At 48.8% G+C, this 22,749-nt stretch overlaps 1 protein-coding gene across 1 annotated transcript; it reads left to right on the top strand.

The window, feature by feature from the left end:
• The first annotated feature begins 470 nt into the window (after positions 1-470).
• Positions 471-22,094, top strand: LOC139047534 (uncharacterized). Its single transcript, XM_070521361.1, has 4 exons — positions 471-544; positions 1,483-1,573; positions 5,669-6,047; positions 20,884-22,094. Exons 2-4 carry the CDS (start codon positions 1,483-1,485, stop codon positions 21,041-21,043), a joined length of 630 nt encoding a protein of 209 aa, XP_070377462.1. The 5' UTR covers positions 471-544; the 3' UTR covers positions 21,044-22,094.
• The last annotated feature ends 655 nt before the right edge of the window (positions 22,095-22,749 follow it).

Below are 22,749 nucleotides of genomic sequence, written 5' to 3'. Positions count from 1 at the left end.
TTTTGAAGCTACTCTCGCGTGCCAGTTTCTCGCATTCTCTGCTTGTTACACCTAGCGCTTTGCAACGCTGCGTTAAGCTGCACTGAGTTTGCGATCGGCCCATGTTTTCAGGCCGGAAGATTACAGCACCAAAGTGGGTGATGTGCGCCTATAACGAAAACTGCGCGCAATAGGGCACATTTGCCGCATCTGTGAATTCACAATCACAAAATCGCAAGTGCGAAAAATCGCAAGCAAAATCCCACAATTCGGGCTTCAGACAGATTGGCTGGACAACACCTAGACGTGCCCTACGTCTCAGGGGTCAAATGCATGATTTTGCTCCTTGTGTTGGGTTAGCCTCGATGTTTTATTACTCTTTCGACTCCTGCTACCTCACTGCTGCTAGCCACATAATTTTTCCTATTACAGAAATACGTATGCGTGTTGCTCATCGACAATTTCACATCATCAGTACGTGTAATGCATAGGACGAAGAAGAAGAAGAAGCTCACAGCGAATGGATGGTGCAGCTCGCCTGTCTCTCAGCTGAAGTTATCAAGAGGTTTGTTCCTTTCTTTTTTAAGCTATCTATTCATACATTAAAATTAAGTACGGCACACTTTAGCCTACTGTTGCGCCCCTGGCGTTTTCAGAATGACAGCGACCAGATCACTTAGTTGCTGCTGACGCGCTGTGTCAGTTTACAGGCTCGTCACCTTTTTGCAGTTATTGGAAACAAATTACTTTCACATGTATCCGATTCCACTAAAATATATCATATGGCGAGACATGTGAAACCGACGCTGCGTATCAATAGTTCATTTGACGGTCACATCGTGAACGGACAGGCATTTCGTTCCTGCTTTCGCCAGCCAGGTTGCTGCAATTGCATGGCGTACGATAATAACCATACGGGAATCAGAACGCAGTTTGACGGCGTCTTATTTTGTGATGCTGTACCCGATAACTTCGCGATGACTTAAGTCGTAACATAGGCACTCTCTAGATAGTCTCCAGCTTCATATCACTGCAATAGTGAAAACACGTGCAGAAGTATCGGATGTTAGACAAGTATTTAAAGACCAGCACAGTTGCATCTGTCAAACAGTCCGCTGCATATGCAGGTGCTCTCACATGAAGGCACCATTTCGAGTCACTTCCAGTATTTACAAGAAAAAAAAACTACAAGAACCTTTGGCTCGGGTGCTCCCATCTAATTACATGGAAACAGAGAAATTACTTTTCTAGACAGCCATTGCACCAATTTTGGTCAGGTGCGTGGCATTAAAAAGAAAAAAAGCTACGATCTACAGAGTGTACAAAGCTGATTTGCTTTAATCATATGTTTTGTGGAAAGTTGAAATTCGCCAAGTTTAAAAACACAAGTACGAAGTTCACAATTTAAGACAGGTAAAGCGCAAATAACACAAGGACAGCGGAAAGAATGAATTTATGCTGTAGTGCTTCCTTTACCAGCACTAAACTATATCTTCATTGCAGATGATGCAAGGCCAGAGGAAGGAACCACCTCCTCCTTTTTGCAAGCTCTACTCTAGGACGAATAAGGAGCAGCAACTGAATGAAGCATCAGGTAAAGACTTCCGCTTGCTAGCGCAGTAAACTCATCCCGATGCCATAATCGTTATTTTCTTCTGAATATGTGGGACAAGAACTCGCACGTATTGCTATAATGCTTCCTACGAGGCATACCTGTGCATTACCGTTAGTCCGTGCGTGTCTTGCAATACTTATGCACAAATAACACTGTCTGCATAAACACTTCTTATTTTTTACGTCGCAATACACTGGCAGACATCAGAAATTCCGAGAATGGTGAATTTTTTTTTGTATATTACAATCGGGCAAAACCCTACCACGAGTATTATGGGCTTACCTAAGGAGAACTCTTTTAGAACTTCATCACTGTGAAAAATATCCCACTTGTTTTGTTGATATATTATGCTGGGAAAATTCGTGTCAACGACGCTGCTAGGCAAAAAATTACACTAAACTTCCACTGCCCTTAACGAATCACATATAGCCGCAGCATGTTTGTCGAACATACGGCTTGGTTTTGAAGTTAGGTAAGCGTTCCGGCTTAAAATAGCCTACCCTTAAATCCTCTTGAGAGACTTGTTCTTGAATGAAGTCGCGGATCGTAGGATGCAAAGCAGGGGGTGGTTCCTGGACAGAAGATATCAACGATAGCTGGCGGGCGACCTCTGCGCGAACGAATTCCTGGATTTTTACGAAGAGAGCAGCATGGTTGTCGTCGACTCCAAGGCTTGATAGAGAGTCGGCGGGCAGGGTGGGTCGGCGGGTGTGAAGCCGTTGCCTGCGCAACTCGTCGTAACTCTGGCACAATTCTATCACTTCAGCGACAGTGTGATGAGTCTTCGATAATAACATCTGAAATGCGTCGTCCTGAATACCCTTCATTATATGTTTGATCTTCTCCTCCTCTGACATCGACGCATTCACCCGTTTGCAAAGGTCGACAATGTCCTCAATGTAGCTCGTGAAGTTTTCTCCGGTCTCTTGGGATCGTGTGCGCAAACGTTGTTCTGCACGAAGCATTCTTACTGCAGGCCGACCGAAAACTTGGGTAAAGTTGGTCTTGAAGACCAACCACGAAGTGAGGTCGGCTTCATGGTTGAGAAACCGTAGTTTCGCAACGTCCGTAAGATAAAATGCGACGTTTCTCAACTTGGTAACGTCGTCCGACTGGTTATGAGCACTCACTCGCTAAAAAGACGTGATCCAATCTTCAACGTCGTTGTCATCTGTGCCGGAGAAGATAGGGGGATCTCGCTGACGCAAGGCACCGGCACAAACCAAGGGGGCCGGCGCCGTTGGAGGAGCTGGAGGAGTGCGTGCGTCGTCGGGCATGATGGGGGGTAGAGTGCGACCCCGAAGTTCCAGGGTGGTCGAAACCCCGCACCTCCACCACTTGCTAAGAGATTTATTAGCAACGGGCGCGAACGGGTAGCTGTCACAAGCGTTCGGCGAAAGATAGCAACCACGAGCTCATGCCGGTAGCGATGGTGCTGTGGCGCAGGCGGCTACTCTTCTTCGTTACAATTCCTATGCTTCGGCACGGGAGAAGTGTGCGCCTTAGATGATTGCTTCCATTGCTTTCTCATTACGCATTCCTCTGGCCACACAAGAATTCGCCAGTGGTGTCTTGCTTTGTGTTCTTTACTGCACCGATATGTTCGATCCGTGTTTGTTAATGAGGCTGACTCCTGTTAGATCTAATTGACTTTTAAAGACCCGAGACAACTAAACCCTTTGTGGAAAATCATTCCAGAGGCCTGATAAAACAACACTGATGCAGCGTCTCTGTAAATTACTGTCGTTAGAATAACCTGCTAAAAACCAGTTTAGTTTCCAAAACACACTGCCGAGCATATAAAATCAGGAGGCGGATAGTTGTGTGGAAGCTGAATCTTGGAAAGCTACGCCATATTGCGACATCTTAAATTCATGTCTCCGTCGAGTTAATGGACCACGCAATAGTCTCACACGAACTAATATCAGTTTGATCAAAAGTGGGAGGCTACACCATATTTGAACCATTGATATATGCTGCTCTATGCATATTACATTGTATCCTTCAAATCCAGGCGGCTTCTTTTCATCTTTCCTTTGTAATTAAATTTTGTTAGCTAATAAAAACGGCGTCTACACAGTACATAATGGGGACAAGGGGGATACATTGTTAGGAGAAAACCTAGCCATGCCCACTCCAAGTGTAGAAGCGGGCTGCGCGCAACCCACGTGACCACTAGTACCAATCAGAAGGTAATAGGAATTTATGTGATCGCTAAGTTCTTTTAATATTAAGTTTCACTGAGATTCGGCTCTTACTGTGAAGGTCACTACGAGACGTTAAACGCCGTATCATGGGAGCAACGTTCAGCAGGGCCAGAACAGGAGCTGCAGTAGGAAGCCGAAACAGCGCAGGTATAATAATTATGCAGCTACCCTCGCCTCCACCTTATGCATTGTTCTCCTCTCAGGTACACTGTTGTATATGCCGATATTTAAAGAAGTATGAGCGCCATTTAAACATTTTCTTTTTTGAGCTTCTGTTATAAGTTGCGCTTCGTCGCTTTACGTCTCTTTTCAGTATTGGAATGGGCATTCGTAGATATTGATCTTTTCAGATAGCATCGCGCGCTGTCCATTGCCACAGCCATGTCAAATCGTGCCTTGAAAATGCCCTAGAAGAACACCTAAAATAAGCACGAAATACAAGCATTGAATCATCCCAGATTGTGAGCTTACCCTTCTAGAAAGTATACAGCGTTCTTTCATGCAAAGAGACAACACGTATAAGGTTATCAGACCAAAAGAGAGATTAGTTCAGAACACTATAAGACAGAATCTTCTCTAGCTGTGGAATAATGTCGCTTACTTGCTATCGAATTTCTCATCGCCTTGATAAAGCAGCCCTCGCACCACCAGGATCTTTTTGAGTAATCCCGTGAAAACGTGATTCCTGGCATCGATTGGACAACCGTCTGTTCGATTCGGTTTTATATCTCCTGGCTTGCAGTTTTGGAAAGAAATGCCTCGACTATTGTAGTCTTTTAACTTTTGCAGAAAAAACATGACACAATAATGAGACAAGGTTGAGGTAAATCTTCGCTTTAGCTCGATGCTCAACGAGTTTCTAGCCGTGCACCATGATACCTCACAAAAGAAGAACACAATGTAGACTCTTGTAAAGATCAAAAGTCAAGATGGGGGCAGAAGTACGCGCTTAACTATTGTCATAGTTAAATGTTGCAGTTAAATATTTCTCAAGACGTTGCACCATCTTTACGCTCTAAAGCCTGACCAACAGACACAATAAAATTTCCAAGTAGTTCGAGAACATAGCATCAAGGAAGTTTTCCTAAAAACAAGGCAACAAATCGGATGCACACCCATCACACGGAGTAGATCAAGTAGTGCCAAGTCAATGAATGCGCTAAGAAACTCAACTGCAATGCATCCCTTCATATATCTGAACAACTGTAGTCACAGAGTTGAAGGAAAATTTACAACCGCAATGATCAAGTTTGGTAGTTGAACGCCAGTGTGCACAGTTGTCACTATGTGCCCCTGTGAAGGGGCAAATTCATTTTAAGCTTTATTGTCGTGTCCGAGACTTCATGTGCTATTCTACGGGAAACGCAATCCCGAAAGGATACCCCTATACCTAACTCAAACCTCATACTACTAACGATTGTCATAAAACTTTAGAAATCACCAGCGCGAAAACTTGCAACATCTCTCTAATATTAATGTAAGTCTTGCTACGGCTTTTCACTCGATCCTGAAAAATACAATACATTTAATCGGGGATAATTACTATTTTGCCTTCTTTCCTAAAACCATCTATAACTCACGACCACATTATTAGTTACCACTTATTATGCTTGTTCTAATTATTAGTTACCTTTTATGCTTGCTCTAAATATTATTATTCTTTCACCTACTTGCCATCGATTCTTTTCCATGCTGTTGAAATCATTGGGAACCTCTTAACAGTGATGTGTTTAACAGTGTAAAGTGTCTACATTTTATATGCACTGCATACTCAAGTCTACGGCAAACTTCAAGCTTGGAACTCGACCACAAAGCGCAGGAAAAGCACAGGGCTCATTGCGGCGCAACGCTTTTGTTCAACGTGCAGGACGAGCGGTCCTTCAGCCAGCGCCCGCGGCAGCTCCTACCTCAGGCGCAGCCCAAGCAGGCGCGATTCCCGCAGCATCCGGGGCGGCGAATGTTGCTGCCATGCGCTGCACCGGCAATAAGGCTCCCAAAGTGCCCCACCGAGCGCCACCTCCTGAGGCACCCGCGATGCCCACTGCACTGAAGGAGAGACAGCTCGCCAACGAGCACTCGACCACGCCGCTCACAGATGACCAGGGGGCGCAGACCAAGCGGCTGATGATCGCCCTGCTGGCCGCCTGCACGCTGATCGCCATCCTGGTCATAGTCTATCTCCTGCTCGTGCTGTTCAGGGAAACCTGGTATCACAACGCTTTTCCGACGCGGAGTGATCTCGGAATGTGAGCAACCAACGATCGATCGCAGCTGTCGTAACTTTGCGAATATCTCTTTTAGCGCGAACCGTAGTTTTCGTCAGCTTAGCGCTTTGCGGATATATATTTGCTACCCGTTACGTCTAAATTTCTAGTGCACCTTGTTCGAGTTTCGGCCAGTTTACTCCGCTTTCAGGATTAGCCGATGCAGCTTCACACCCTGGGAGTGAGCACGACGCAAGCGTCCTTATGAAGCCGCGATGTCACTCGCTTCATAATGGTCGGGCGGTGTTGCGTTATCAGTCACGTCTGTTAAGGGCGTTGCGCACTATGGCAGTTCGATTCCGGTTCATGGGTGACAGTGGAAGGCATGTATTACTCAACAGGAATTAGCAGCGTCAGCTTTTTACGTGTCTGGCACCACCTATGAGCTTCACCTACGTGTCTACGAGACCGCAACGGGTCTGTTTTTGAGGTATGCTGTGACCGCGCCACGTCGTAATAACCTGGTACAAATACCTGGGTACTATGCGATTCGCTAACAGAAAGCATTGCAAGATATCCACAGTCACCTACCCACCCGCCGGGGTTGCTTAGTGGCTATGGTGTTGGGCTTCTGAGCACGATGTCGCGGGGCTGAGTCCTAGCCACGGCGGCCACATATCGATGGGGGCGAAGTGCGAAAACACTCGTGTTTTTAGATTTAGGTGCAGGTGAAACAACCTTAGGTGAACTATATTTCTGGAATCACCCATTACGGCGTGCCTCATAATCAGATCATGATTTTTGCGTGTTAAACCTCATAATTCATTTTAATTTAGTAGTCACCGACCCCGTGACAGGCGTTGATTTCGCTTCTGTAGGGGTTGAAGGACGGGACGTCGGGATGACAACCCAAAACTTGAGAGGGATTTATTCTACATTATGTACAAGGAGGTGAGCGTCAGGTAACAGACGTACTGTCATTACGGGCCGGCAGCAACTCGGACGCTGCGGCCCGCGGCAAGAAGTTCGAGAGAGGTGAATCAGGGAATCAGGGCATGTCCCAGAATGCTCAGGTCTCTCTGGAAGGCTTCTTATAAGCCCTTCGAGCACTGCAAGTCACGTCATGTTTGACCAATGGGAGAGTCCACTCCGATGACGCCACTTGCAGCCAATGGTAGGCGCCCGTGTCGCGTGGCACACCTGTCGGGGCTCTCTGCGGTCTTGCCACGCAGACTGGCAATCCACTTGTAGGCTGGAGAAGGAGCGCGGGGGGGCGCTCGTGCACCTGCTTCATTGTCGGATGCCCACCTGCTAACCCCGGCGGCGCACAAACTTGTTGGCACGTAAACTTGTTGCTCGGCCGCTTCTCTGGAATGCGCTTTCCTGCTTTTGCATTCCTCAATTAGCTGTGCTGCAATCCGATGTGGTCTGGGGAACTCGAAGTAATCGCAGGAACCAGCTCCATATCTAACAGCTCGTCCTCGCCCCGGTTGTTCTGAATGGCCGGTGAACTCAATTCGCTGGCCATGAGGAACGCTGAAAGGAGCTGCAGGGTACTGGGGTCGAGCCTCGTTTGACAACCCTCGGGATCCTGGGCCCTGGAGAACAAACGTCAAACAAACAAAACAGCACAGCGCTGCACCACGCGTAAGCGCAGGCTCTTCACCCCTGACTCGCCAGACTATTACTGAGTCAAAATCAACCCTGATCTTTTAGTTCCCCAATTTTGACAACAGTTCCAACCACCCCTCCAAACAGCTATCCATTTCTCCTCGATTGCCGACAAGACCAGAATACTATTGTTGTTGCAAAACAAAAGGGTCGTTGACGATGCAAACAACAAATGAAAACAGCCGAACATAACTTAAGTGGCCTAACTACACGAACAGCATGTTTCCAATCTATCGCAGTGGCGTACTTATCCCACGTAATGGTGCCACTGAACAATCTGGTCAACCTCACAAGTACGTAATCACAAGTGCACCAGCCTTGTGGTCACTAAACAGAACGCGTACTTGCACTGTAGGCAAACTTTTCATTCACGCTTACTCACGTTTCTGTCCTGAAAGTCCTACTGGACACGTGACATAAACGAACAATTAAACTTGCGGGACTTACACACTCCGCAGAACCCTTAAAATAATGCGTCTTAATAACTCGTTCCACGCATACTTATCAGAGAAGTCAGAATACGGCTGCCCTAACACACACGAGCAACCCAGTCATAAAGTCTGCTTCCTTCCGTCCACACAGGACACGCGCTAAAGGAACTAAGAACGCCTCTCAGTGCAACTCATGCACTCACTGAAAACTTACGCGCTTAACCTTAGAAAATTCAACTCTTAAAAAGAAAGAAGGTTAAATAACACACGCGCTTTACCATAGGCCTCTGAACGATAACCTTGACCCTCAGGTTACTTACACACACAAAAAGAAAGCCTATTTACTTATTAATGAGCATCTCGCGAGACTACATGTTTACATAAACCTCATCTTTCAAATCACGGAGCTTCTCGAACGAAAACACAAACAAAGCTCAAACCTTACACAGTGAAAGAAATCCAAGTCTCAATTCGCGAAAAACTTTCCGATGCTCAAAAATAAAAAAAACAACACGTTTCACTTCTACGGAAGCTCTCCTGGCCTCCCTTTCCAAACGCTTACGTCTGACTCATACTTTGAGTCGAACGCGGGGTGGACGTGGTCTGAAAGCTACTCTGGCTGCCGAGAGACAACAAAAGGGCTGACTAACTATCAGCTCTCCGAAGACGTTACGGTCTCCTGCCAATTTGCGTCCTCGCGCCCCGCTTTCAACACAAACCCGATTGACCGCGTCGCTTCTCCCCACCTGGTCTCGTCCTGCCACCTCGCGTTTCTTCGAACTGCACGCTGAGCTATGAAAAGAACTACGGAACGACGAGGAGCTTAGCTGCCTCGTGCCCTTTGTCCGCGTCCGCGCAGAACATTCTTCGCGGTCCCCCTTTGACCGGTGGCTCGAACGTTCTGGATGCGTCAACATCGTCCTAGACGACCGCATCTTTTTCCTCGCGCCCTGCCCTCTTGGGGCTCTCGCCATCTTTGGCGGCGCAACATAAGTTACCGACTTTCGGTCTTTACCGCGCCTCTTTTTACGGCGCTTTCTCCTTGCACTCGTTTTCATGTCGCCTCGTGCCTCGTGCTGGCCGGTACACATTTCGTCGGCCCGGATCGGCCTCTTACCCGCACAGTCTGAGTGATTTACCTTTAAATCAACATTCTCTCTGCCTCGACTGGCGGACAGCTCAACCGACTCTGGCACAATGCAGCAGGCTTTACTCGAGTAAGACAACTCGCACTCTTGCGAACTGCCCTCTGCTACATTGCCCAGCTCACGCTGTGCATCGGCACACAGCCCGTCGGTATCGATCGCTGTCTCACGCGCACAGTCCGAAGGATTATTAACTGAACCATCCCTCTCTAGGCTATCTAGACTGGCGGAGAGCCGCACCGATCCCTGAACAATGCAGTTGTTCTCTCGTGAGCTACGGAGCTCGCCACCCCGAGAACTATTCTCAACTGCATCGTCCAGCTCGCACTTAATTTCTGCACGCACATCTGGCTCTACATGGGTGCTCGCTTCTGTCGCGTCAACAGTACCCTTTCCTTCGCTAGCAACCTCGCTAACCTTACCAGCGACGCACACACGCGGTAACTGTGCCAATTTGTTCGCAGCTGGCCTAGCTGTCTCCACAGTCATCTGTTGGCACAGCACCTCGTCGCTCTCCTTTATTGCCACTAAGGCATCGTTAGCAGCTAGCCTTTTCCCTTCACTTATTAATCGGCAGCCAATCCCACAGGCACTACTCTTTTCGTCGGCTTCTGGCGAAAATCCGCTAGACACTTGCTCTGTACTTGCTACAGAATTCTCAGACAGCCGTTGTCTCTGTGCCAATAAGTGATCACAATACTGTATCTCTTTGATCAGTGCTGCCTTCTCTCTCTCATACTTTTCCTCTTGCTCAAGCTTACGTTGATTCTCACGTTCGCGTGCCTTCTCACGTTCGTGACGCTGACACCTAAGAGTAAGTTCTTGAAGCTCCTGCTTCCGTTCATTCTCGCGTTCTTCACGCTTAAGCTCACTCCTAAGTTCACGACGCGCTCGCAAACGTACACGACGCTCTCGCTCCCGTGGCTCCTGTATCACTTCCCAAGCAAGCTCAATGCTTTTGTGATCATTGCCACTATCATTAATCGCCTTTATGATAGCTGGCGTTTCCATCCGTTCGTCCGCCTCAACTCCCAAATCGTCGCACACCAACAACAAGTCTAACCTCGTCAACCTTCTAAGATCCATGGCAGCTGCCCCGACAGGTGGTTAAAACTGTTTTCCTTAATTAATTTGTGCAAATACACAGTGCAACAAACTCCCAATTCCCAGAGCTATCAAAATTGAACACACAACCTTTGAGTCTGGCGAATCATAAGGAAAAAAACCACGCGCTCACTTACGGTTACAGCACCCTGCCATCCGGTTCGTTCGTCCGCTGTCCCCGGTTCCTCCGGACTCCCTGGGTCGAAGGCTCGCTCCTTCTTCGCTACTCCCAGTTTCTTCGGACCTCTTTCGACGAAGGCTCTCTCTTCTTCGCTCTCCCCGGTTCCTTAGGATCTTTCTCGACGAAGGTTGATCCGTAGCGCTGCCACCAGCTGATGCATTCGGAGGCGATCCCACCGCTGCCACCAGATGTAGGGGTTGAAGGACGGGACGTCGGGATGACAACCCAAAACTTGAGAGGGATTTATTCTACATTATGTACAAGGAGGTGAGCGTCAGGTAACAGACGTACTGTCATTACGGGCCGGCAGCAACTCGGACGCTGCGGCCCGCGGCAAGAAGTTCGAGAGAGGTGAATCAGGGAATCAGGGCATGTCCCAGAATGCTCAGGTCTCTCTGGAAGGCTTCTTATAAGCCCTTCGAGCACTGCAAGTCACGTCATGTTTGACCAATGGGAGAGTCCACTCCGATGACGCCACTTGCAGCCAATGGTAGGCGCCCGTGTCGCGTGGCACACCTGTCGGGGCTCTCTGCGGTCTTGCCACGCAGACTGGCAATCCACTTGTAGGCTGGAGAAGGAGCGCGGGGGGGCGCTCGTGCACCTGCTTCATTGTCGGATGCCCACCTGCTAACCCCGGCGGCGCACAAACTTGTTGGCACGTAAACTTGTTGCTCGGCCGCTTCTCTGGAATGCGCTTTCCTGCTTTTGCATTCCTCAATTAGCTGTGCTGCAATCCGATGTGGTCTGGGGAACTCGAAGTAATCGCAGGAACCAGCTCCATATCTAACACTTCATTCTGAATCTTGCTGTGACAATTCATGCGCTGGCTTCTTATGAGAGTTGGCAAAAAGTACTTGAGCTCTGTGAATGAGGGCTCTCACAATGCGGGCGCCGCATGTGCCACAATCGCAAAGGCGGCGGTTGTATAGGCCGTAAAGCCGTGCGATCCTCTTTCAAGATGCTTACAACGAGATATTGTGCGCTCAAGGAGTCTGAACTGCACAGCTCCCGCTCTGGTTTCCGCAGTTTTGGCTTCGTCATCGCGCATGGAATGAGCACCATGCGCTGCAACATACTCGCCCGGTTCGACGATAGCAGTCACCGTATCGCGCTCAACTACAGTGTGTGTACAACTACAACGAACCGTTCAAACGTGCGATCTACAAGGTTCGTGCAAACCTGCGACAGTTGCTTCCTGTTCGCGCCGCCGACGTGTAGGAGAGCAGCAAGCTTCGAGACAGTCTTCGACCTAGAGGTCACCTGGCACCACTCATACTACTTCTCTTTGACTTGGATCGTGTGGCGAAAGGATATCAGGTACATTTGCAACCATCCTCAACAAACTCGGCGATCATGCGGTGTTGAACGACAAACAGGTGCACCTAGTAGAGGGGGGTTTGTAACCTTGTAGGACGCCTTGCTCACTTGTCCATCTGGCGTGTGCACGTCTACTCTCATAGGAAATTCCATGAATTCAACTGCAAGACCCGGCTGGCCAGATTGACGGTGCCATCAGGACTTGTGCCGGTGACCTCTTTACCGAAACACGCAACGTGAGCGAAGAGGAGGCTGAATCTTCAAGCTGCATCGCATGCCCCCCATTTAGATCAGCGTATTCCAAATTCGGATCTTGTTTTCGCTAGCACGCTTTATAAGATTGGTTTGAACGTGCACGTTTAAACGTGCTTAAGGTTGCCGACGGCACCGTTGTGCCGTCGGCAAACTCAGGTGCATGAAATGCAATTAGTTTGGACACGTGTCCATAGTGATTGGCGTTCTTACTTATACGTGACGGGGCGTGTCCCCATGACCAAAAGAAACACCTCGGCAGCAAGAAACTAGAAATAATGTGGCACTGAGTCACGATCTAGCTTCTTGCTGTGTCTGTGAAGTTATACTGGTGGAGCGGCGTCACTAGCAGCAAGCACTAAGTTTTTGCTAGTCCAGGCGAGCGACACCAACGCCCTTAACCCTAACAGCATTCAATACAAAGATGCTGTTTTAATTTTGTTGATGCTGTTTAATTTTGTTGGTTTTCTTTTACTCGGAACAGAATGTCTGATGAGCTGCAATTGATTGGGGAGCCTCAAAGGGGCTCTTACGGCAAGCTCGTCTAGAAGTGCGTACGCGGAGACATGGGCAGCTCTGTGTACGTGCCACTTAGCCAGGTTGCGAGTATTGAAGAACTGGACCACCAATCGCCGACAACATTACACGTTCACGAAAATCCGTATAGTGCCCTGCCGGAATATTTTCGCAGGTTGCCGTGCCACAATTTGACGTCTGCGACTTCAACGCGTCATCAGGTTCTCGATATCCACAGAACCTACACAGAGCGTGCACATAACGGAGGTGGAGCTCAATGCTCAAACAGGTTCCCACTTTGTGCATTTCGGGAAGTTGCCCACATGTACGAGGTCATCCTTGATTTCTACCCGTGCGTCAGCCTGCATAAGCAATACGGCGGGAAAGAATCACGTCGCTCGCTTCATGCACCACTTTACTAAAACGCGCTCGTCCGCAGACCAAGTCATATTGAGGTCCGATTGTAACCGATTGTAACGACGATATGTCCCATGCCGGCTGCATTTGGTTTCACCCGCCGTGGTTGCTCAGTGGCTATGGTGTAAGGCTGCTGAGCACGAGGTCGCGGGATCGAATCCCGGCCACGGCGGCCGCGTTTCGGTAGGGGCGAAATGCGAAAACACCCGTGTGCTTAGGTTTAGGTGCACCTTAAAGAACCCCAGGTGGTCGAAATTTCCGGAGTCCCCCACTACGGCGTGCCCCATAATCAGAAAGTGGTTTTGGCACGTAAAACCCCATAATTTTTTTTTGCATTTGGTTTCTCCCCTTTCTGGAATAACCCGGCTACATCCTGATCGATACCTAAGGATGCCCGCCAAGCGTTGGTAGATATGCATGAACTTTGCGTTTGTGCGTCGTGCGACCGACGTTTAGGAAGGCCAGCAGGTAGACTTCATACATTACGGTATTCTGTTCTTGCAAAGCATTTCGTAAAGTGTTAAGCGGGAGACACACGGTCCGATTCGGTGTCCGATCCGGCGTCCGACGCGTCGGAACGGCAGCCGGAATCGAGGTGTTTTGCCGTGCCGAAGCACCGTATCGGACGTCCGGCGTGCGACAAACCGGGCAGATTTTCATCGTCCGACGCGTCCGACAACCGTACCGTCATCTGGCCGCAGCCAATGACAGCGCGGCTGGCATGTGACGTTCCTTCCACGGAGGCGGCCCTGGCTGGCCGGTTTCTCGCAGTGTTTTTTTTTTTCCTTGCCTGCTGCAGTTTGTTTCCGACGCGAAATAGTTACCAGTTCAGTAAAATTATCTCGAACGTGTGCCTGTTATTCAAAGCAACGCCTAGTACACTAGGACTAAGCTACTGGCGAGATCAGGAGCCGCGACGCGAGAGCATTACGCGGGCAGACAGCACACACCGACCGTCTGAGCGAGGCTGCTCGCTTCGCTTGCACGTTTGCCCTCCGCAACGACTGCGTCGAGTAAACCAATTATATTTAATTACGGGCGACCTAAGTGTACAGTGTTAATTGTTTTGGCAAACATAAGCGCTCTTCGACGAGCTCGGGTATAAGCGCCGTCGGACGCGGCGTCTTCCTAGCTAGGCCTACCGGCCCTATCGCTGGCTGTTAGTGGAGTCGTCAGTGGACGACGCGCCGTCGTGAAGTGTTCTGTCACTCGCAGGGGCATAACGTTATTGGCAGTGTTCGCGTAAAGCGACGCAGTGTTGTGCAGAGTTGTTTATATTGCGTTTCTCGACGTGGCTCTGAAGTCAAGCTGGAGGGCTGGATCTGGGCGGAGCTTACGCGCCGCTCAATCTTTCGGATGCCCGCACCGTGTGTCCCGAATCATCGTATGCCGCACGCCGGAGCATGCGGCGCCGCACGTCGGATCGGACGCCTAATCGTACCGTGTGTCTCCTGCTTTACTGTGTACGAAACAAATCAACTGGCAAAACGCGCTGATCGTTACTAGGGCACGCGGGTTCCACGTAGGGCCTTGTATACTTGTGTACAAGGCCTTTGCAATTCGTATAATTTTTGAACAGCCTAGATATTACCACAACGTTTTGAAAAGCCTGTAAAGCAAGCAACCATCAAGAACAACGATAGCGGCGAGCTCAGTCGGCGATCGTTGAAAACTGATCAGCGGGTCAACTGCGTCAGCTTTTTTACATGACTCGGCGAAAGTTCCAGCGTAATCGCTGGCTCCAGCGTGCCTTCAAGAAAGTTCTACACAGTTCGCGTCGCGCATACAATCAGATTACACATGGTTCAGTGACAACAACAGAAAAGGAATAGAACCAGAGATACCATTCCGGAAACTTTAAATATACACGCTGGGGCGCCGAGCGACAACTTCAACATATATTATCGGATAAGCAAGTGCCCGTAAAAATGCCCTCCTCTTAAAAAATGGCTGTGGCTTAGCTAAGGTTAAGCCCAGGATGCGAAGCATACTAGCCTTTATTTTAACGCGACAGCGTTAAGGAGCTCGTGTCGCAGAAAAGCCGGTGTCGTCGGCGTCGGCTCAGGCGTGCGGCGCTTGCTCAGGCGCACATTTCGTTGTCGCGCCGAACGCTGCGTTGCTCGACGCTCACCGCGTCCGATGCGGGCCGCGTAGTCGCTGCGCCGTAGCAAAGCCACCTAGAAACAGTCTCTGTAGCACGCCGCAACCTTCGCTTCTCATTCCAACGAGCAGCTCTGTCTCCAGGAGGCACCTCACCTCGTGAGTGTCTAGCAGAGGCAAGCGCAGCTGCTTATATACCGCCGCGACGCCGCGAGCGACGGCGCGAGTTGGAGCCCCGTTTCTCCTCTGTCGTGACGTCACGGTGTCACGTGGTCAGCCTTGAAGGCGACGCCGCGAGCGACGGCGCGAGTTGGAGCCCCGTTTCTCCTCTGTCGTGACGTCATGGTGTCACGTGGTATTGAAGGCGACACCGCCGCGCCTGAGGAGCTGGGTTGAGCTCTAGTAATATGCTTCGCATAAAAGCATGTCTCATGCTGCAAACATAAGATCGAGAAATAGAAGTACCCCTAGTAAACAAAAAACAACAACGAAACAGCAAAGAAACATGGCCTCGAAATTCATCCGCGGGCGTAGAAAGGCTTAATGCTCACCAAGTCTACGACTTCCGGTCGTGCGCTGCACCGCTCTCATTGCGAAATGCCATCTGGCACAACCTCATAGTTGAGTGCGCCAATGCCTCGGATGATCTCATAAGGTCCGAAATAGCGTAGAAAAATTTGCCACTAGTCTCGATGGCATGTTGGGGTCCAAACCAAAACACAGTAGCAGACACACGTAGCGTTTTCGAAGATGCCCCCAAGGGCTGACTGTCCGTCCTTTGCTGGTTCTTCACGCGCTGGTTGATTGGCTGTGACGTCTAGGTCCTCTTCTTCGGTCACGTGCGGTAGCGTGGTGTAGAGTGTCGTCGTCGGTTTTCTTCCGTAAGCCAGCTTGAACGGTGGCATGTGCGTTGCTTCTGTTTTTTTTTTTTTTTTGCACCGCCATTGTTGTAAGCGAAGGTTGCATATGGAATAATGGCACCCAACTTTTGATTTTGACGTCGACGTACATTGACAACTTGTCGGCGAGGGTCATTTTCAGCTTCTCCGTAAGACCATTCGTCCGCGGCTGGTAGGCAGTTGTCCTCCTGTGGCTTGTGCGGCTGTGTAGCAGGATCGCTTTGGTAAACTCTTGTGTAAAGGCCGGTGATGACCATTCATTTCCGGCGCCCCATGTCGTAGCAGGATATTCTTCCTTTAGGCAAGGATTTCGCTTCAGCGTAGCGGGTAAGGTAGTCGATAGTCACGACGATACATTATTCCCGGTTCTTGACGTCGGAAATGGCCCAACCAAGTCCCTTCTGAATTGCTGAAATAGTCGTCAATGTGGCTTGAGTGCCTTCAGCAATGCCGCGGGCCTTATTTGTGGTGTCTTGCGTCACCGGAACCTCGGCATGTCCTCATGTAGTGGGCAACATCGCCGGTCAGGCGCAGCCAGTGACACTTGGATCCAAAAAAGTCTATGGGAGAACCGAGGTGCCCAGCCATCCGACCGTGATGTAGAGCAAGCGGGGCCTCTGAACGAGGTGCTAAGGGCACAAGAAGAAGGCAGTTGGCGCGGGCTGGTGAGAAGTTCTTATTTACGCGGACTTCATTTTCCAGAGAAAACGAACACTATCCTGGCCTAAATACCATAGGGATGATGTCGGGGGTCCCTTCCAAGTAATTGACGAGGTATTTTAGCTTCAGGTCTGCTCGTTGCTGTTCAGCGAACTCTTCCACGCTTGTTGTTCCCAGCAAAACGTCGTCACCCTCGTCGTCATGCCGCGGTGTATCAGTGGGGGCGCTCTATAGGCAGTCGTCATCAGGGTGTTTCCGTTCATACTTGCAGACGACGACAATGCCAAATTCCTGAAGCTTGAGGCTTCATCTTACGAGGCACCCCGAAAGGTACTTTATGTGTGCGAGCCAACACAAGCGATGGTTGTCGCTCACGACTTTGAAGGGCCTAGCCGTATAGGTAGGGACAGAATTTCGTGGTATCCCAAATGATGGCAAGACATTGTTTCTCCGTCGTAGAATAATCAGCTTCCGTCTCCCACAGTGACCGGTTAGCGTAAGCAATGATCCTTTCAAATCCGTCTTTCTTTCTCACAAGAATGGCGCCGAGGTCTAGGCTACTTGTGTCAGTGTGGATTTCGGCGTCGGCGTCTTCATCGACGTGGGCGAGTACTGGGGGTGACTGCACGCGTCATTTAAGCTCTTCGGATGCTTTTATTCGCGGTAGTTCCTAATTGAACTCGACGTTCCATTTTTGGAGATATGTCAATGGCACGGTGATGCGGGAAAAGTATTTTACGAAGCGCCTGTAATCGGCACACAGGCCAACACCCTTATACAAATGTACACCCTTTGGTGTGCTTATTTGTCCCACAACAATAATCGTCATCTTCCTTGCTTGCATTTCCTTTCTAGAAAAGTCGGCGCTCGCTACTTTCGCGTTTTCGAGAAAGGAAACGCAAGCAAGACAGCCAACGATTATTGCTGTGGGCCAAGAAACGACCCAAAGGGTGCACATTCGTTTAAGAGTGTACGACCCAAAGGGTATAATTTTGTTTAAGAGTGAAGGAACCTGCGTACGCCTTTCTTGTCGGCTGGCTGTGCCAAGTCAGCGATGGAAGATGTCTTCTTCGAGTAAGGACAGACTACAGATTTGCTGATGACGTGGCCCAAGAAAAGAAAATCATCATAAGCGAAGCGGCACTTTTCGGCTTCAGAGACTGGTGACTTCATAGCCTCTGGTACTGTCCCAAGTCGCCTAAGGTGGCCACCGAAATTTGAGCTTATGCAAGTAGAAGAGACAGGTCTGCTACTTCAACCCTGCCAATACCGTGTTCATCACGCGCTTGAGTGTCGCAAGTCCCGAGCACAGTTCGAATGGCATGACGACCTCGTGGAGGCCATCTGGCGTGATGAAGGCGATCTTCTCGCGATCGCGATTCCTATCATCGACTTATGCTTGCCAGTAGCCGGTCTTGAGATCCATGGATGAGAAAGACTTAGCGTTGCAGAGCCGGTCCATTCCACTGTCTAGTCTATTGAGCGGTTATAGCTACTTCATCGTAATATTGTTCAACCAATGCAGAAACGTTGGGTTACGTCCTTTTTCTTAAGCAAGACACCCACGGCCTCTTCAAAGTCTGGATGATTTTGTCATTTAGCATTTTGTCGGCTTGTTGCTTTATGGCTTCTCGTTTCCGCGTCGAAACTCGATACGGGCTCTGCCAAAGTGACCGAGCGCTTTGTTCGGTTATTATGCGATGCTTAGCAACTGGTGTCTGCAAAACCCTCGATAATATCAAAAAGTAGTACTTGTGCCGTCAGACAAATTTTTTGAGATGTTGCTGCTTACACATGGAATATTCTTATTGATGTCTAAGGATGGTTCATGAACAATAGCCGTCGAGGTAGATGCAGCAGAATCCGAGAGGACAAATGCATTGCTGCTTTCTGCAATTTCCTCGATGTGTGCGGTTAGCGTGCCCAAGCTGAGGTATTTGTATTTCTATGTGAAGTTTGTCAACATTACTCTCGCTTTTTCTGCATGCAGCCGAGAGATTTCTCTTGAGAAGAAAATTCTGCGGTCTTCCCGTAGATTTTGATCGCTGTCGAGGACGCCTTCTACGTCTGTCGGTATTCTGGTGCCAACAGAAATGATGACACGAGCTAGGCGGGGTGCTGACTTAATCGTCAAGCACACTCAAGGCTTAGTGACTCAGAAGAAAGTTCTCTAGCGATATCACATGGTCTTCGGATATCGTTCTCGACTTCGACTTCAGGTCGATGACTGCGAAGTGTTGGCTCACGAAGTCCATGCCGAGAATTACATCTCGCGAGCGCTATCGGAGGCTAATGAAGGCCGCAGTGTAAGTCCAGTCATGGACTTACACTGTTGCCGGTACATTGTTGCATTGTTGCCATGCAGATTACAGTCGGCCTTATTAGGTATCCTCCTGCTGTCCAGATTTGGAAGCTTTTCCATACAGTATTTGACTTCCTTCAAATTGGCGGTAAGGGATCCAATCACGATGGAGCAGTGAGTTCCTGCGTCCACTAAAGTGATGACTGCGTGACTGACGAGAAGCACGTCGAGGTTTGTCGTTCTTTGTCTTGTCTTACGGCCAGATCGGGCGTTGAATCATTGCTGCGTCACATTGTGCGTCCTTGTTACTTCTCACCGTCAGGTCTTCTGCAGGCGGCGTAGTCATTATTTCGAGGCGTCGTCTTGATGGGGGTGTGTTGATTTTAAGTCGTCGAGTAGGATGTTGAAGCGTCGTCGTCGGCAGCGGAGGATGTTCGACATCTTGAAGAACAGCAACCGCACCATCATCGGTTGGGGCTGTTAATTTTCCGGATATGGGCTAACCGACCGGCCCCGCATGGACCCAGTGTACTGTCAGCGCTGCGGCGGCAGATAGCGGCCTCGCGACGGCGTACGTCCCGGAAGGATCGTCGAGGACTCCACTGAGTGGCGGTGATGTAGTCGGCGATATCACGAGACTGTCCACCTTGCTGCTGGTGCGGCGCGTTCTCGGCCAACCCTCACAGCACCTGGTCGCGGTATGGGTATCGGTGGTAGACATGGCCGGCTTACCCGCAGTGATAGAAGAGCGAGCAGCGGTTTGCAGCACGCCGTACGTCGGTATATATATATATATATATATATATATATATATATATATATATATATATATATATATATATATACACATGGTCCCTCTTGGCGCGCATCGCGTACGTGTAGCTAAAAGTGTCTCAGATGGCGTTTCACGCTTGCATACGTGAAGTCTCTACGTACGTGTAACTAAAACTGTCCAATATCACCGCCGCCGGAAGCGCGCCCTCTCCTGTCTCGCCGGAGGAACGGGGGTGAGGCGAGGGAGGAGGGCGTTCTTCTCCGGCAGCTCCTGCTTACGGCGCGGCCCTACGGACGCCGTATCTTGATAGCGATTGGCGACGTTGCCAAAGCGCGCGGCTGCACGAGCCTCATCTTCAAAGCGATCAGCGATGTTTGCGGAATGCGTGTAGTGGAGGGGGGGAGGGGGCGGTGCCTTCATGTGCGATGTGCTTTCGACGTATCATTGGATTTGAAGCGAGAGATGCACGAAGGTCAGTTCGCACGCTGCTGCTGCCGCACTTCCTTACTACAGCATTCTGACAGCGAGTTTCCGTGCTCATCAAGTGAGGCGTGTTCATTTTAATTGTGTGCGCGTGAGTCCGCTCTTGGTAATTTAGTTAAAACACAATGCCCGGCTAGTTAGTTCGGATCCATGGTAAAATATGTAAGCGCGACTCAATGAGGACGTACAAAGAAACACACACACACAAAGCGCTGTGCCTGCGTGTCTCTTTCTTTCTACGTGCCCGTTCAGTCCCGCCTACACATTCGATCATTGTTGATTTAGTTAGTAAACCAATGTATACAAGTTTATACAACCACTAAAGACTACTATCCTTACTTCGTATAGCTATATACTAATTTGCTATCGCAATCGTTGCATGGCCTTTCGGGCGAAACTACGGCTTTTTCTCATTAAAACAAAAATTTTATCAAAGCGGCTGTTGTTAGTGCACAACGAATTTCTCCGTGCCCTTGTATTTAGGTGCATCCTGTCTCGGTAAAGCTTTGCATTACGCATCATTATTTTGCGTAGAGGAGTCGTTCTGTGTCTACCACAAATCCAGAACAGTGAATGCACGGTGGGCTGTGTGACACCCTCTCTCCATTTTTTCCTTTCCGTCCAGCAATGCCACTGTCACCAGAAAACAAGGGCTCTCGAAACGTCGCATATTGAAAGACAACAAAGAAAACAGTACTGACGAAGATAATCTGCACAGCCTCACGTACGACGGGTATGAAGTTGAGCCTACTATTGACGGCGTGGACGAGACAACTGGAACCTGATACCTGATGACGCAGTAGTTCGTGAGGAGCACTGGTGTATGACTCACAACGTCGTTCTCGCCACCTCCAGAACGAGGATATATTCTTGTTTTCCATGCGAGCTTATGGTACCACTAAACGCCAGGTCATATACTGGCCTCTCGTCTGATTCGAACTTACAAAAATTATTGACCTTTTGGTGAAACAGCTGCTGAAGAACACAAACCATTCTCAAGCATATTTTTCCAAAAGTATTCCATTGCATTTGATGCACCGAAAACCCCTATGCTGAGATGAGTTGCACTTTTAGGCGCAAGCTACACGTGTCCCGCATATTAACGAAAGGCACCAACGCTGATTGCCCACAATGAACAAACGCTTACAGAACAGGAGCCGGCCCATGATTATCATGCTTTCAAGGTTACAATATTAAGTAGGTGAAATTCGGGAAAAATTGGCAGATTTTATTCTTCTTTGGAGAGCTCGACATTGCTGGTTCAATTCGCGAACACCGCATCCACGTTGGGACAGGGTCTAATGTTTAAAACACCGAGATGTCACTCCACGGACCCGAAAGCCCAAGCGGCTGATCTCACCTTCTTTCGCATCTCGAAAAAGAAAATCTGCTTTAGTAGGAAAAGACTGATTTCATGCTTAAAATTAAATAATTTGATCCTGCTATATACCCATATAGCAAGAAAAGCCAAAGCATTAAAAATAATAAGCGATGCTGGCGTAGTCCGCCGATTGTCATTATTCCCGAACAGGGAGCAACGAAAGTAACGTGTTTCATGTTATGTTGGGCGATATGAATGTGGGTGTCTAAATTGACAGTATCATCCCAGATGCAACTTACTGTTGTGAGCCTAATTTGACGTCAACTCTGTGCTGCTGAACTGAAAGCTGGGAGACGATACGGAGTCACACTTCAGGTTTCGCAGTATGATAATACACATGGGCGACAGAGAACGAGTTAACGACAGGCTGCGGAATCGACTGATAGCAAATTCCAGCCAGTGTATGTTGGCGTGTTTAGATGATTATTTTTTTTTGTGTGTGACGCTCTTTCTGCTACCAGCTGGCACTTTTGGAAGTTTTACAAATTTACGTTCTTTCAATAAAAGAACAGTTGAGAGTTTGTGCTCGTGTCATGTATTCCTTACATATCGTCCGTGCTTTTTGTGCGCAACTCCCAGTAGGAATTGTTGCAGATGTCTAGTAAAACCAGATTGGAAAGAGAATAATCCTTATGTAGTTAGTGTTGCCGAATTTGACATCACTGCACAGTTGGTGACATTGGTGTTTGATGTTGTTTAAGATATACTCTTCCCTTTTTATTGAATGAAATTATTGTGACAAGCTCTTATGGTAAAGATATGCATGCCTTCTCATCTGATCACGCCAAGATTTCGAGTGGAAAATTGCTTTACTCCACAAATGATGCTTTTAGCATAGACTTTCTCTGCGATTTCTTTTTAGTTGTAGCCTCCACAGGAGTAAGAACATTTGCAAGCGGGCTAAAGACTCAGTTCCGGTAAAGCGTTCTCTATGAAGCTAAATGAAATGCGGCACTCAATAAATACAGTACATGACTGTGTTGGCATCTGCCTCTCCATTTCTTTAGAATACTTTAATTACTTAAGGTACCAGGAGAACTGACCACAAGGATAAAAATGCTGTTGGGAGATTGTTTATTGACCGAATGCACATGAAAATATGCACATTTG

This window comes from Dermacentor albipictus, chromosome 7, assembly GCF_038994185.2.
Source record: "Dermacentor albipictus isolate Rhodes 1998 colony chromosome 7, USDA_Dalb.pri_finalv2, whole genome shotgun sequence".
NCBI classification, from domain to species: Eukaryota; Metazoa; Arthropoda; class Arachnida; order Ixodida; family Ixodidae; genus Dermacentor; species Dermacentor albipictus.
The sequence above is the reverse complement of the archived record's forward strand: the minus strand, read 5'-3'. Positions and strand labels throughout refer to the sequence as shown.

Coding starts and splice junctions, on each gene's coding strand:
- LOC139047534 (XM_070521361.1), top strand. CDS start 1,483: ATGATGCAAGGCCAGAGGAAGGAACCACCTCCTCCTTTTTGCAAGCTC. Junction 1,574..5,668: donor GCAACTGAATGAAGCATCAG/GTAAAGACTTCC, acceptor TTCAACGTGCAG/GACGAGCGGTCCTTCAGCCA. Junction 6,048..20,883: donor ACGCGGAGTGATCTCGGAAT/GTGAGCAACCAA, acceptor CTTTCCGTCCAG/CAATGCCACTGTCACCAGAA.